The following is a 14,008-nucleotide window of genomic DNA, read 5'->3' as shown; positions in this document are numbered from 1 at the left end:
AAATTCTACTTTCTAGCATGTGGAGTAGCTGCTGGCTTTTCTCAGTGAAAAGCTAGATTTATTCTCAAATGGAGGACAAGCTGCCAATACTGGGGCCTAAAAGATGTCACATAAATCAACAAACAAATGGAAAAGTTAAATTCAGGATCACGTACACAAGTACATTTAGCAGTGGGACATGAGCCAGGCACATCTCAGTGCAGGCAGCACACGGTCTGACAAACACAAGTAATCTTATGCAGACAGCTGATCAGAATATTTTAGAGCACAGCTGCCCCATACAATCAAGCCCACACGGTTGCTGCAGGTACACTGCTTGTTGAATCTATTCCCTGATCTCCAAGTCTGTAAATTGAATTTCTGTACATTGGGTTTCTATTAGGAGGCATACTGTGTGGACTCTGATGCAAATTGCCAGGGTTCCAATCCCAGCTCTGCCATTTACTAGCCTTGTGTTTTCAGGCCATTCTTAACCATCCTGTGCCTCAAATTTCCCTATCTATAAAATGGGGACAGGAACACTATCCAACTTATAGCTTTGTTGGAAAGATTAAGTGAATTAATATACACAAATCCTTAAAATAGTACCTGGCACATAATAAGCACTCTGTGAGTGTAGGTTACTTTTTTTAAATAATAAACCAAGTAAGCCTTGGTTCTACCTTTATTTTTTTTTCAAAAGAAATTTTTTTTAACGTTTATTCATTTTTGAGAGACAGAGCATGAGCAGGGAAGGGGCAGGGAGAGGGAGGGAGACACAGAATCCGAAGCAGGCTCCAGGTTCCCAGCTGTCAGCACAGAGCTTGATGCGGGGCTGGAACTCATGAACTGCGATATGACCTGAGCTGAAGTCAGAGGCTTAACCGACTGAGCCACCCAGGCTCCCCTACCTTTATCCTTTTTAATACATTTTTTTAAATGTTTATTCTTTTTTTGAGAGAAAGAGACAGAGCGTGAGTGGAGGAGGGGCAGAGAGAGAGGGAGACAGAATCTGAAACAGGCTCTAGTCTCTGAGCTGTCAGCATAGAGTCTGACACGGGGCTCGAATTCACAAACTGTGAGATCATGACCTGAGCCAAAGTCGGATGCTCAATCAGCTGAGCCACTCAGGCACCCTTAACTTTATTTTTTTTTTTAATGTTTATTTATTTATTTTTGAGAGAGAAAGAGAGAGAGGGAGAGAGAATCCCAAGCAGCCTCCATGCTATCATCACGGAGCCTGACAACGGGGCTCCATCCCACAAATTGTGAGACCTGAACCGAAATCAAGAGTCAGACGCTCATTAGACTGAGCTACCCAGGTGCTCCTGTATGTGACTATCATAAATATCATGATTATTAACTTTTATTACCACTTCTACCTGAATTTAAAGAAAAATTTTATGTCTTTATTAAAGAATCAGAAGGATAGGGATGACTGGGTGGCTCAGTTGGTTGAGCGACCGACTCTTGGTTTTAGCTCAGGTCATGATCTCACGGTTCGGTCTGCAGGTTTGAGCCCCGCATTGGGCTCGGTGCTAACAGTATGGAGCCTGCTCAGGATTCTTTCTCCCTCTCTGCCCCTCCCCAACTGGAGCATGTGCTTGCTCTCTCTCTCTCAAAATAAATAAATAAACTTAAAAAAAAATCGAAAGGATAGTGAATGCTTCTACAAATAGCATCTGTATTTCCCAGGGGACAGTAATTTGGGCCCCAAAATATAGTCCTGCAGTATCAGTTACATAGTGGACATGCATAGAAGGGGACAAATTTTAGAGTCAGGTTTTCCTGGTTTGAATTCTACCTCCACCACTAACTTCTTGTGTGACCCTGGGCACTTTACCCACTCAAACTCTCTAAGCCTTTAGAAGGAGAATAACATCTTGCCTGATATGACAACCCAGATAGATAACCTAACGAATGTGAGGTACCTGACAGATGGCCTGACGCATAAGGACCTTAGTTCTGGCACTTCCCATGTGGGGCCCTCCTTTTCCCTCTCTGGCTCCCTGCCACCTTCAGCAGGATTTTACTTTTCTGCCTGGTGAAATCAAACCACCACAAAGCAGGCCCAGGACAATCACCAACTGAAAACTTCGTGTGTAAGGTAATTGGTAATATAGTAAGTATTATAGTGCTATTTTTAAGACACGTACGCTAAAATATGCGTGCGTCAAGGTGATGTGTGGGATTTGTTCCTAAAATGCTTTAGCAAGGGGAGACAGAAAGGAAGAAACAGATACATGAAACAAATGCAGCAAAATCTTGATACTCGTTTAATCAAGAAGAGAGACACCTGAGGATTCATTATGTTATGCTCTAATTTTTCGTGTGTTTGAATGTCTTCATACATGATAAAAATTTGAACAATTAAAAAACCCCCGCACATTTCTGGAAGTAATAATATTACATTAGTTATCAGGCGCATGAGGCTTCATCCCATTTCTAAGAGTCCAAGTCAGGTCTGGTCATATATTTCACTGAATCCTCTGTTCTTCCTAGTCCAGCAGAATATGTCATTTAATTTCCAAGTGAATATTTTTCAAGCCTTGCTTACATTAGGAAAATGTTATTTTCTCTAATGTCACCATAACAGACACTTAAATATCAATGTTTCCAAAAGTGAGGTCACAAGATAAATTCAATGAACCTCTACAACATTATGCCAAGTAAAAGAAGCCAGACAACATATTATATGATTCCATTGACATGAAAAGTCCAGAAAAGGCAAATCTGTAAGACAGAGAGTAGATTAGTGATTCCTGGGGCTGGAAGTGGAATTTGCATTAACTGTACATGGTCATGAGTGCTTTTATTTGGATGATGGGAATGTGCTAAAACTGGATTGTAGGGATGTATGCACAACTTGGTAAAGTTACTAAAGGGGTGCTTAGCTGGCTCAGTCAGTAGAGCATGTGACTCTTGATCTCAGGGCTGTGGGTTTGAGCCCCACATTGGGTGTAAAGATTACTTAGAAATAAAATCTTAAAATAAAAATTTTAAATTACTAAAAATCGCTAATTTCTAAAGAGGTGAATTCTGTAGTATGTGATTATACATCAATAAAGTTTTTAAAAATATTTCTAGGTGGGTCACGCACTTTTAAAAAATCATTTATTAGGCACGTAAAAGCATTTTACACTTCAGAAGAACCATAGCACATCAAGTGATGTGAACGTTTAAAATAAATGCTTAAGTTAAAAAAGATGAGTTTGGGGCATCTGGATGGCTCAGTCAGTTAAGTGTCTAACTTCACCTCAGGTCATGATCTCACGGTCTATGGGTTTGAGCCCCATGTCAGGCTCTATGCTGACAGCTCGGAGCCTGGGGCCTGCTTCGGATTCTGTGTCTCCCTCTTTCTCTGCCTCTCCCCAGCTTGTGCTCTCTCTCTCTCTCTCAATAATAAATAAATAAAGTTAAAAAAAAGTTTAAATTAAAAAAAAGATGAGTTGATTTAAATAATTGATTTGAGTGAATTATCTTACTTAATTCAGTCACATATTTAAGTTAAATAAAAATGACGATATTAACAAACCAGAAGTTTTGTTAAATTCTAGTCTGGGTCGTTAATTCCTATGTGATAAAACCCTAACTGTGAGTGTGTGTGTGTGTGTGTGTGTGTGTGTGTGTGTTGTGTTTTTTAATCTCAGGATCAGATGTAAAGATAAAATGGGATAACTGTTGATGCAAATGCTGTATAAATTGCCAATGCTGTACTAACAACAAAAAAGGAACGGCTTACCTAAATGGTTTCTATTTTAATATAAAAGAAATCCTGGGGCGCCTGGGTGGCGCAGTCGGTTAAGCGTCCGACTTCGGCCAGGTCACGATCTCGCGGTCCGTGAGTTCGAGCCCCGCGTCAGGCTCTGGGCTGATGGCTCGGAGCCTGGAGCCTGTTTCCGATTCTGTGTCTCCCTCTCTCTCTGCCCCTCCCCCGTTCATGCTCTGTCTCTCTCTGTCCCAAAAATTTAAAAAAAAAAAAAAAAAAAAAAAAAGTTGAAAAAAAAATTTAAAAAAATATAAAAGAAATCCTAACTAGGTTATGACAGATGAGAGACTCTCCAGGTGAGGCAGGAGTAATTTAACAGGTTGCCCAGCTTTCTTGCTCCAGGGTTTCAACCCCTCGGATTTCTTCCTTTTGGAAACATTACTGAATTCCTACCATAAACCATTAGGTGGTAGGTCCTTCTTCCTTTTTTTTTCTAAAATTTTTTTATTAACATTTATTTATTTTTGAGAGACAGAGAGAGACAGAGTGTGAGCCGGGGAGGGGCAGAGACAGAGGGAGACACAGAATCCGAAGCAGGCTCTGGGCTCTGATCTGTCAGCACAGAGTCCGATGCAGGGTTCAAACTCATGAACGGTGAGATCGTGACCTGAGCCGAAGTCGGACGCTCAACCACTGAGCCACCCAGGTGCCTGCGTAGGTCCTTATTCTCGATCTTCCAGAGGTGCCTAGTTGTCCTCTTCTTCCTCCTCTCCCTCTTCCTCTCCCAAGTCAAGGTTCTCTACCTATGAAAACTTCCTGCCCCTTTGGGGTGGAGCACCCCCAAGCCCTTTTCTGGTTGCACTTGGCACAGCTGAAATGAACGGACATTTTTGAAACTTTTTCAGATATTAAGGGGGAACCCCCACCTCCCCCCCCCCCCCCCCGCCCCGCCACCAGCCAAAGTACAGTCATGTTTTTAAAAACAGAATTACACATAGGAAGACTGAAGGAAATGAGACAAAACAAAACTATCCTGTCTCCAGCCAGATTTCATTTCCTAAACTTCTGCTTCTTACACCCCTTGTTCTTTCCAAGAAAGCGAGTCTTGCCCATCTTTCAAGAAACAATGAGGGCTCAGTGGCATTTAAGTCCCATGTCCAAATGAACAAAGCAGCCACTATATTCCAAGTCCTCATCCCCATAGAAACCTGGAGCACCCTTTTCTTCTGATTCCTACAGGGACAAGGGTGGTTTATTTTCAGCAGATTGGTGGTAGTGTTGTTATTATTATTACTATTCTGAGGTTAGTTTGGCTAATTAATAAATCTAAGGAACTTTTGAGGTATCAAACGTTCTACTAAGTTCTCTGTACTTCAGCTAACAGCCAAATTTGCAAAGACCGTGAAAATAAATTAGGATAGGGCTCACATCTCCCTGTCTCAGGGGTGCGGAGTGTTCTTACAAGGTTTTGTTTCATCTCCTGCCAATTCTAAAGGGGTATGTAAAGCAGATACTATTACCTCTTGTACCGAAAGGAGAAGGAACGTGCCTAAGAAGTCACAGCTTGCCTGAATTGACACCTGTTCTGGCTGACCTAAGTGAATTTCTCTCTTTATTTCAAATTCCTTAGTGGAATCACCCGTCTGGGCCAGTAAGAAATGCGCTCAAACTGGAGTAACTGATTCCCCACTGGGAGGGGGATGGTTAGCCCTCGGTAATGCGGGCTTTGCCCCCACCACGCAGGCCGGGTTGTCTTTGTGTTTTATATCAGCAGGCTGAGGGTATCTCTGGTGTACCCCGTTTGCTGAGTTCCCTTGAGAATTTTCCTGGGTAGTTTCGTCGATTGGCTCAGCACCATAGCATATCACAGAAACGGAATACGAAACTGAAAAAACGCAAAGCACGTGGCGTACAGGATCTCACTTTTCTTGGCCTTTCTCCCGACCCGTAGCCGCGCCCTGTTACGACTGCGTGGGTGACTCGCCTATAAAAGGCCGTCTCCGAGCGTCTTGTCGCCACAATCTCTTCCTGTTCTTGGTGCGTTTGTTGTGGCTTCTAGCTGGGACCGCAGTGGCCGTGAAGATGGCGTCTACCAGCCGGTTAGTATGTCCGGCCGAGTCGGGCGAGGTGAGGGGCGGGCGGGAAGTGCCAGGGTTGCTAGGCTGCTGCCGGGGCTGCCGCGTCGGGCATAGAGCCCCGGAGGTGCGGGGAGAGGCGGCGGACTGGCTGGCCGACCCGGACAAAGGCACTTCCAGACGGCAGTGCTGTCAGGGGTGTCGCAGGGAGTACCGAGCCGTCTGCGTTACCACTCCACAGTCCTGACTTGTTTTCTCACCCAGACACCAACCCTGTGGGGGCCCCTGTGTTCCCAGCCCTGGCTTCGCATCTTTTGGGGGGGTATTTTAACCCGTCTTTTTTCTTGTTAATTTTTCCTACGCTTGCTTTTCCAGCTGTGGCTCAACCAGCCCGCGATCCTTTCCAAAGGGCGAGAAGGGGTTAGTCCCAGGCCCCTATCGATCTGACAGCTAGAAAGTTAGGGACGTCAGCATTGGTAAGCCTGGAGGAAACTGGTTACCATCCCAGAGGCCTTCTGAAATGGAAGCTAGGGCATTTACCAAGAGTTGATAGGTTTCCTTCTAAGAGGTTTATTTTTCTACAAATGTCTTCTGCTTACTCCTGAAGAAAATCTTGCTTGCAGAAAATTATTTGCATATGTTGGGAAGTCACTGTCTAATATATTTTTAAAATGTGATGTATTCCTATCTACAGGAAATGCTTGCACTGCCCTTAGAGACGGCCTTTAATCCTGTGATCAGAAAAATGCTTGTAGACCCTAATTATATCTCTCATGATCACTATGAGGTAGATATTAGTATTTTTGCATAAATGTAAACTGAGTCATGCCAAGGTTGACTTTTCCAAGGTTAGTGTTCGAACAAAGTGTAGAATCTCTTATCTGTTTTCTGTTATCACACAGTTGGTCCCTAGTTAACTCATAATGTATTAAAAGTATCAAATTAAGTACAAATTCGAATTAAGTACAGTATCAAATTCTGTAGCTTCTGAGAGGCAACTGTGGCATAATTTTCTGAACTTGTTATCTTCTGTGGAATTGAGTTCCTGATGAAAGCCATTATCACAAAGTAGTAAGCTGAAGTCCATCCTGTTTTGTGTAACTGCTAAGACTTACTACTTCATGTTACTGTAGTTTTAGAAAAGGTGTTGGGGAGGCAGTGTTAGCTAAAACAACCTGGAAACAACTCTTAAAGCCACTGACACTCTTGTTTACTGATTGTAATTTTATGATTGAATGCTCAATCATTCTGTCTGGGTGTGGCTCTGTTGGGAAACGCTTCCTTGTAGGTAAGTGGAAAACTTCAGTTTCCCAAAGACATCTAAATACGACTTATATTCTCTCGTGGCGATAGATCTGAAAGGTAAATGTGATACTTGGGCACAGCTTTTCCATACGATAGGACAGGAAATTGTAAGAAACGTTGCAACATTAAATATAGTAAATTCACGTGATAGATTCTTTACCAAAATAATTTTGCTTTGTGTGAGTTTTTTCTTCTTCCTTTGTTAAAAAATAATCTTTGAAATGAATTTTTTTCTGGAGATGTCTAGGTTTTAAATATGTGTGTCATTGCAGTTGTCTGTCTCTGAAGTTTTTCTACCAGTGAGAACAAAGGTTAAGTGTTAGTATTTCTGCCTTTAGCTTTGTTCCCCTCCCTGAGGAAGATGTACAGTTACTAGGTTATGAAACCGCCTGATGTTTTCACAGAGAAGAGCACGAATGTGAGTTCAGGTCTAAACTGCACTACTTAGTCTGTGATTTCAGGCTAATCATTCTCTGATCGTAATCTTTGGAAGGGAAATATGCTTACTTTGCAGGGTTGCTGTGAAGAGTACTGATATATTTATGGCATTAGACACACAGTGGACTCCCAATAAGTGATAGCTATAAAGTGAGATTTGGATTTATGTGGTTTCTTAGGTCCTTTAAATGATTTTAATGTCATTAGTGTTTGGTTGTTTACACCATTCCTTTCCTTTCGTTTCTCTCTCTTACTTCCCCCCCACCACCCCACTCTTGTGGTTCCTCTTTTACATCACTCTTGTGGGTATTCTGATCGAAAGTTGACCAGTTTGTCATGATTCATTTTATTTTGGATCGGTAACACAAATAGTACAAAAACAAAACGAAAAGTGAAAAGCAGTTTCTTTTCTTCCCTCTCAGCCATCTCATTCTCCCTCAGAGCAGCCACTGTGACCAGTTTCTTGGTGTTTTCCTAATGATTCTGAGGTTTAACAAACATATGCATGTAGTGCTAACCTCTCTTCTTCCCCCAAAGGATGTTGTAAATACTGTTCACTACCTTGCTTTTTACCTTTTTTCATGAAGTTAGTACACACATTTTAAGTGCACGGTTTAGTTGGAAAATGAGCACACACACATAGCTACCACCCAGGTCAAGAAATTAAATACGACTCGCACCCTGGAAGCCTCCTTGTGCCCTCAGTCATTACCCTTTCCCAAAGATAACCACATCCCAACTTCTAACTCCATAGATTTGTTTTGCCCACTTTAAGGTTTATATAAATGGCTTATATTTTCTTCTCTGTCTAGTTTCTTTTGAACAACATTTTGAGAGTCATCTTTGTGATTGCAAAAACTGTAATTCATACTTTGTCCAGTTTTGTATAAAATCCCTACCTTACTCTTTTCACTTAGCATATCTGGTTTTTTGGGGGTTTTTTGGCATATTTTTGAGGTGTTTACATATCATTTATATACTTACAGACAAGAAGATAATTCTACTTTTTAATAGCAAAAACTATATTAGTCCTTATAGTTGTATGATATGTGCCATATGGCTGCCCATTTGCAATTACTGTTATTCTAACATTTTCCTTTATTTCAACATAGTTTTTCATAATTTATACTAAGTTCTTAATTTATTTGTTATAATGTATTAGAATATTTTCCTAATAGGAATTTATGGAATGAGTGTGACTATAAAGCAAATCTCCAGTTCTCTATTTCCCCATTTTCCCACTGAAAAGATCCAAGACATGTTCTGGTTAACTTAAATATATACATTTTGGGAACGTGGATTATTTTATCACTTTTTCAGTGAGAATCACCTGTGTTGAGAGTTAACTTTCCGATTTGTGTTTGCTGACATTAGAAATTTATCCAAAACCACAAATACCTACTTACTACTGTAAGAATGGTCAATGATGTCTTCTGAGTGTATATTTGTGATGGCTATAACATAACCTTGTATTGTAGTATTTCAAGTGAACGTTTAAAGAGGGCTTATTTTGCATAATACCAAATATTTATTTATTTAAGTAATCTCTATACCCAACATGGGGCTTGAACTCACAAACCTGATATCAAGAGTTGCACATTCTTCCAACTGAGCCAAACAGGTGCCCCTACAGAGTTCATGTTCTTTTTTTTTTCTTTTTGAGAGAGAGTGCACGAGCGTGCACACATGAGCCGGATAGAGGAGCTGAGGGGGAGAGGGAGAATCTTAAGCAGGCCCCAAACTCAGCACAGAGCTCAACCCGGGGTTTGATCCCATGACTCTGAAATCATGACCTGAGCCGAAATCAAGACAGTCATTCAACCAACGGAGCCACCCAGGTGCCCCGATACCAAACATTCATAATTGTGTATAATTAATAAATCCATGTTAAATATTTTTGTTGCTTTTTATATTATTTTATATCTTGTTAAAAAATGTTTATTGATTTATTCTGAGAGAAAGCACGCTCTACCTGGGGAGGGGCAGAGGGAGAGAGAGACTCCTAAGTAGGCTCCATGCTGTCAGCACAGAGCCCTACACTGGGCCGTATCCCATGAACCTGAGCCAAAATCAAGAATCGGATGCCTCAGGGTGCCTGGGTGACTCAGTCGGTTACGCGTCTGACTTCAAGTCAGGTCATGATTTTGCAGTTCATGGGTTCAAGCCCTGCATTGGGCTCTGTGCCGACAGCTCGGAGCCTGGAGCCTGTTTCAGATTCTGTGTCTTCCTCTCTCTGCCTCTCCCCAACTTGTGCTCTGTCTCTCTCTCTCTCAAAAATAAAATAAAACATTAAAAAAAAAAAAAAAAGAGTCAGGTGCCTAACCAGCTGAACCAGCAAGGTGCCCCATTTTATTACTACTTTTTAAAGTGAACTCTACACCCAACGTGGGGCTTGAACTCACAACCCTGAGATCCAGAATCACGTGCTCTACTGACTGAGCCAGCCTGGTGCCCCCTTTGTTGCTTTCTAAAACTGATTTTATTTTGTCTTTTAAGATTAGTGTGTCTTCTGCAAACTGCTTTATTTTCAAAATAAAATGATCAAGCACATTAGTACTATGACAAATAGAATAAAAAGTAGTTTTTGAAACCATTTCTTGAGTGATCTAGCAAACTCAGTTTCTGGACTAAATGAAATCATTGATCTTAAGTTCAGCAGAGGTATATCTACCACCCTCCTTTATCATACCCATTAGGTTCAGTGTGTACTATTCTAAATCTATTACTAAAATATCCAGCAAGTAGGAAAAAACAAGACTTGAAATGTATTCTCTGACCAGAGAAGTAAGTGATAAGTCACACAATCCAGATGATTATATGTAAATGTCACAGGTTATAAATGGTAGCTAGTCATTTCTATGCTAATCAGGATTTTTTAAAATCTCAGTAGCCTGTACGAAGAGAAAAAAACACTTGCTTTCCATTTAGGTTTTTAAAGCTTCCGTGTCTGCAAATAAGTTACTGTTCTTAGAAAAAACAATTCCAGTGGAATCTATCTGTTAATGACTAGCTGGAATTAAAAATTACCTAACTGGGATATTTATTTTGAAGATTTCGCTTGAGTGTATTATACATGGATAGTATTGGAAAAGTATTCAGAACCCTCATTTTTTTCCCCTAGAACACTACTTTGTTACATGTTGGTTGGGAGGATATAAAAACAATTTTTTTTTTTTTTTATTTAGTTTGGATGCTCTTCCAAGAGTCACATGTCCAAACCATCCAGATGCGATTTTAGTGGAGGACTACAGAGCTGGTGATATGATCTGTCCAGAATGTGGCCTGGTTGTAGGTGAGCAATTATTATGGTTTTAACTGAAATCACTATTTTAGGTACTTTGCTTTTGTGTATTTCCCAAAGTGTCTTTTAATGAATACATTTTGATTTTTTCCCTACAGGTAATTCATATTTATTATAAAACAAAAAGAATTAGAAAAGAGTAAAATCAGAGACACCATATTTTATTGTTTATACGAATGCATATATTTCATATTGTGGGGTATGAAGGAACATTTAAAATTGAGACAGCCCGTCCAGAAGAAAAAGCCCTCAGTCCATAGTCTCCTGAGTCCTTAGTCTTAACTATTTGATGGGGTTTGGGGATGGTAGTAGTGACGCTTGTGTGTATGAAATAATAAATTTTATCCAACTTTTGTGGCTTTTAGATATTTAAACATGATTCGTTTCAGGGTAGTAAAGGTATAGCTGTACTGAGTCTCATTCCAGGCCTTTTAGTTAATAGATCCCATTAAATAGAATGACTTAAGAATTTCTAGTATAAAATTGTTATTGTCAAAAATACTGCTCATAGGAAATTCTTAAAAAATGAGAACAAACTGAGGGCTGATGGGGGGTGGGAGGGAGGGGAAGGGTGGGTGATGGGTATTGAAGAGGGGGCATCTTTTGGGATGAGCACTGGGTGTTGTATGGAAACCAATTTGGCAATAAATTTCATATATTTAAAAAAAAATACTGCTTACAGTTTTTCATTTTGTTCCTGCTTTCTTACTTACCCAGATATGTAGCAGAACTTTAGAATATTCTTATGGTGGAGTTGTATTTAGCAACTGAAACAAAGGAGTAATACTTAGCAGTTCGAAATGCTTAAAAATGAAAGTGCTAGTAGGATTATGGGATGTATAACAGAAACATTGGTGGTGATATACTGTGGAATAGTGTTGGAGTATATCGGTAACATTCATCCACGTAGCCTGCTTGCCTCAGACCTCCAGTGGGAGGCTTAAATCATACAGAGTTGTTAACAGGAACTGAAATCCACTTATAGTTGAATTCTTCTCAATAAGCAATATTAACAACTTATATATGCTGGGCACTTTTTAAAATGATTTCTATATTCATTAAGTTTATCCTCAGAGAAACCTTTGAGGTGAGCGCCAATATTACCTTCATTGTAGAGATGAGAAACTCAAGTTTAGTGTGGCAGTGTAGCTCTACTGTCCGCACGGAGCCAATTTTCTATCCTGTATTGGCTTTTGTAATAAAATGAGTTCAGTCTGATTGGCAAACTGTGACCCACTGCCCGTTTTATATATGACCTGCCTGGTGAGAATGGCTTTTACATTTTTAAGTGGTTGAAAACAGTCAAAAGAATACTAACATTTGGGGACATACGAAAATAGTATCAAATTCAAATTTCAGTATCCGTACATAAAGTTTTATTGGAACACAGCCACACTTGCTTGTTACATATTATCTATGACTGCTTTCACATGATGACAGTAGGACTCTGTAGTTACAAAAGAAACCATATGTGGTGCTCTCATCACTTCATACTGCCGCCCAGTGCACCATAAATCCCAGGAATGCACTTAAAACTCCTCAGCATCTTGAGTACAAAGTTTATCTCCATGCTGCAGCATTTTATTTTGTTACCATTGCATACCCATCGTGTCAAAAAACAGAAAGAAAAAAAGTGAACTTTGAAAGCCATGCCCTTAAGGTACAGTGGAGTGTAGGTTATTTTGTTATTGATCAAGATGGCAAAGCTCTGTGTTTATTATTCAGTGGTACGATAACTCTGCTAATAGATACAAGAAACTTAGGCATAAGCACTCATCCTGCCAATTCAGTAAAACAGTGATCAGAAAATTTAGAAAATGTAATGTCAATTATCTCATCACAGCAGAATTTCTTCACAAAAATAAAAGAATAAAAATAAGGCTGCATCTAAAATAAGTTTCTGAGTGGCTTATTTGTAGCTTATGCAGGGAAAGTCAACGATTAGTTAATGATGAGTTAATTAGTTCATGTTTGTTTGATTGTGGTAGTTGAAGAAATGTGTCCAGAGAAAACTTACTTAAGATGAACAGCTTCTCAGAAAAACAGTTGCTTGAAGAGTTGAGGATGTTGGGAACAACACCGATAGTCAATCAATTAAAGTCCAGGCAAATATCAAGGGTTTCTCCTAGACTCCTGATGACTAGGTAGATGTTACTGATACTGCTGAGTTGTTTATTCAAGGAGTCAGTGCAGAGTTTCTAGAGTTTGAATTGTCTGCATGGAAAAACTGCAGGAGAAACTAGTTTTAAGGAAATTACAAGAATGCTAATTCAGTACAACCTGAAGTGGAAACTGCTAAGATACAACTGATAGATGGTAAAAATACGTGTGGAAGAAGTCTTAGGTGGACAGATTTACAAAGATTGTGAAAATGTAAGGTTTTTAAAGCTTCTAGTTATTCATTGTATTCATCAACAGGTACTTGGTAGAAAAGGTTTGAATCTATCATGTTACTGATCAGTAGGGTCAGTAGTGAACTTCATTCACTCTCGTGGACTTAACTGTCATCACTTCATTGAATCTTTGTCAGAAATAGAAGCTGACTATCTTGACTTGCCCACCACACAGTAATTTGGTAGCTTAGCTGCAGCAAAGTTTTCTTGTAATTGTTTTTGAGCTCAGGGCCAAGGTTGAAATCTTTCTGAACCAGTACTGCCTTCAGCCACTGCTGTTTAACACTGAATGGCTTTAGAAATTAGCTTTTGCTGCAGACTTACTAATATTTCATAATGAATTCAACCTAGAATCGGAAGGCAGAACAGTGCGGATATGTTAAAATCACACTGAGGTAAGGTCAGTTTGACAACAGCTAACATTATTTGAATCCCAAATGGCGTCAAATTGCTTTAATGTATTTTATATACTTTCATTGCTGTCCAAAGTTAAAACGGGAAGTAGGGTCTTCATTCCCACACAGATCTGCAGCAGGTATATATTTAAAACTCAGACTGTATTTTAATCGGTATTTTCCAGACCTGAATGTAAGTGCAGAGGAAATTTTCATATTTCCAAATCCACTTAACTCTGCAATTAAGGAGCTTCCACCTAACTTTCAATTGGGAGTGATTAATCTACAATGTAATGACATGTTAAAAGGCAAAATATCAGAAGAATGTAATAAAATTCTATAAATGCCTTTCAGGCAGTGAATATGCTCAATTAAAATCATATGCTTGCAGATTAATATCAGTATTTGGCAGT

General features: G+C 39.8%; 1 protein-coding gene across 1 annotated transcript in view; it reads left to right on the top strand.

The window, feature by feature from the left end:
* The first annotated feature begins 5,691 nt into the window (after positions 1-5,691).
* Positions 5,692-14,008, top strand: part of GTF2B (general transcription factor IIB) — a 33,296-nt gene continuing 24,979 nt past the window's right edge. Inside the window, exons 1-2 of the mRNA XM_015536205.2 lie at positions 5,692-5,787; positions 10,692-10,798. Of these exons, the coding sequence (XP_015391691.1) occupies positions 5,771-5,787; positions 10,692-10,798 (124 nt within the window). The 5' untranslated portion in view covers positions 5,692-5,770. The remainder of the gene's footprint in view (positions 5,788-10,691; positions 10,799-14,008) is intronic.

The sequence above is a fragment of the Panthera tigris genome, chromosome C1, assembly GCF_018350195.1.
Source record: "Panthera tigris isolate Pti1 chromosome C1, P.tigris_Pti1_mat1.1, whole genome shotgun sequence".
Lineage (NCBI taxonomy): Eukaryota > Metazoa > Chordata > Mammalia > Carnivora > Felidae > Panthera > Panthera tigris.
Note: the sequence above shows the minus strand (reverse complement) of the source record. Positions and strands in the feature narration are given on the sequence as shown.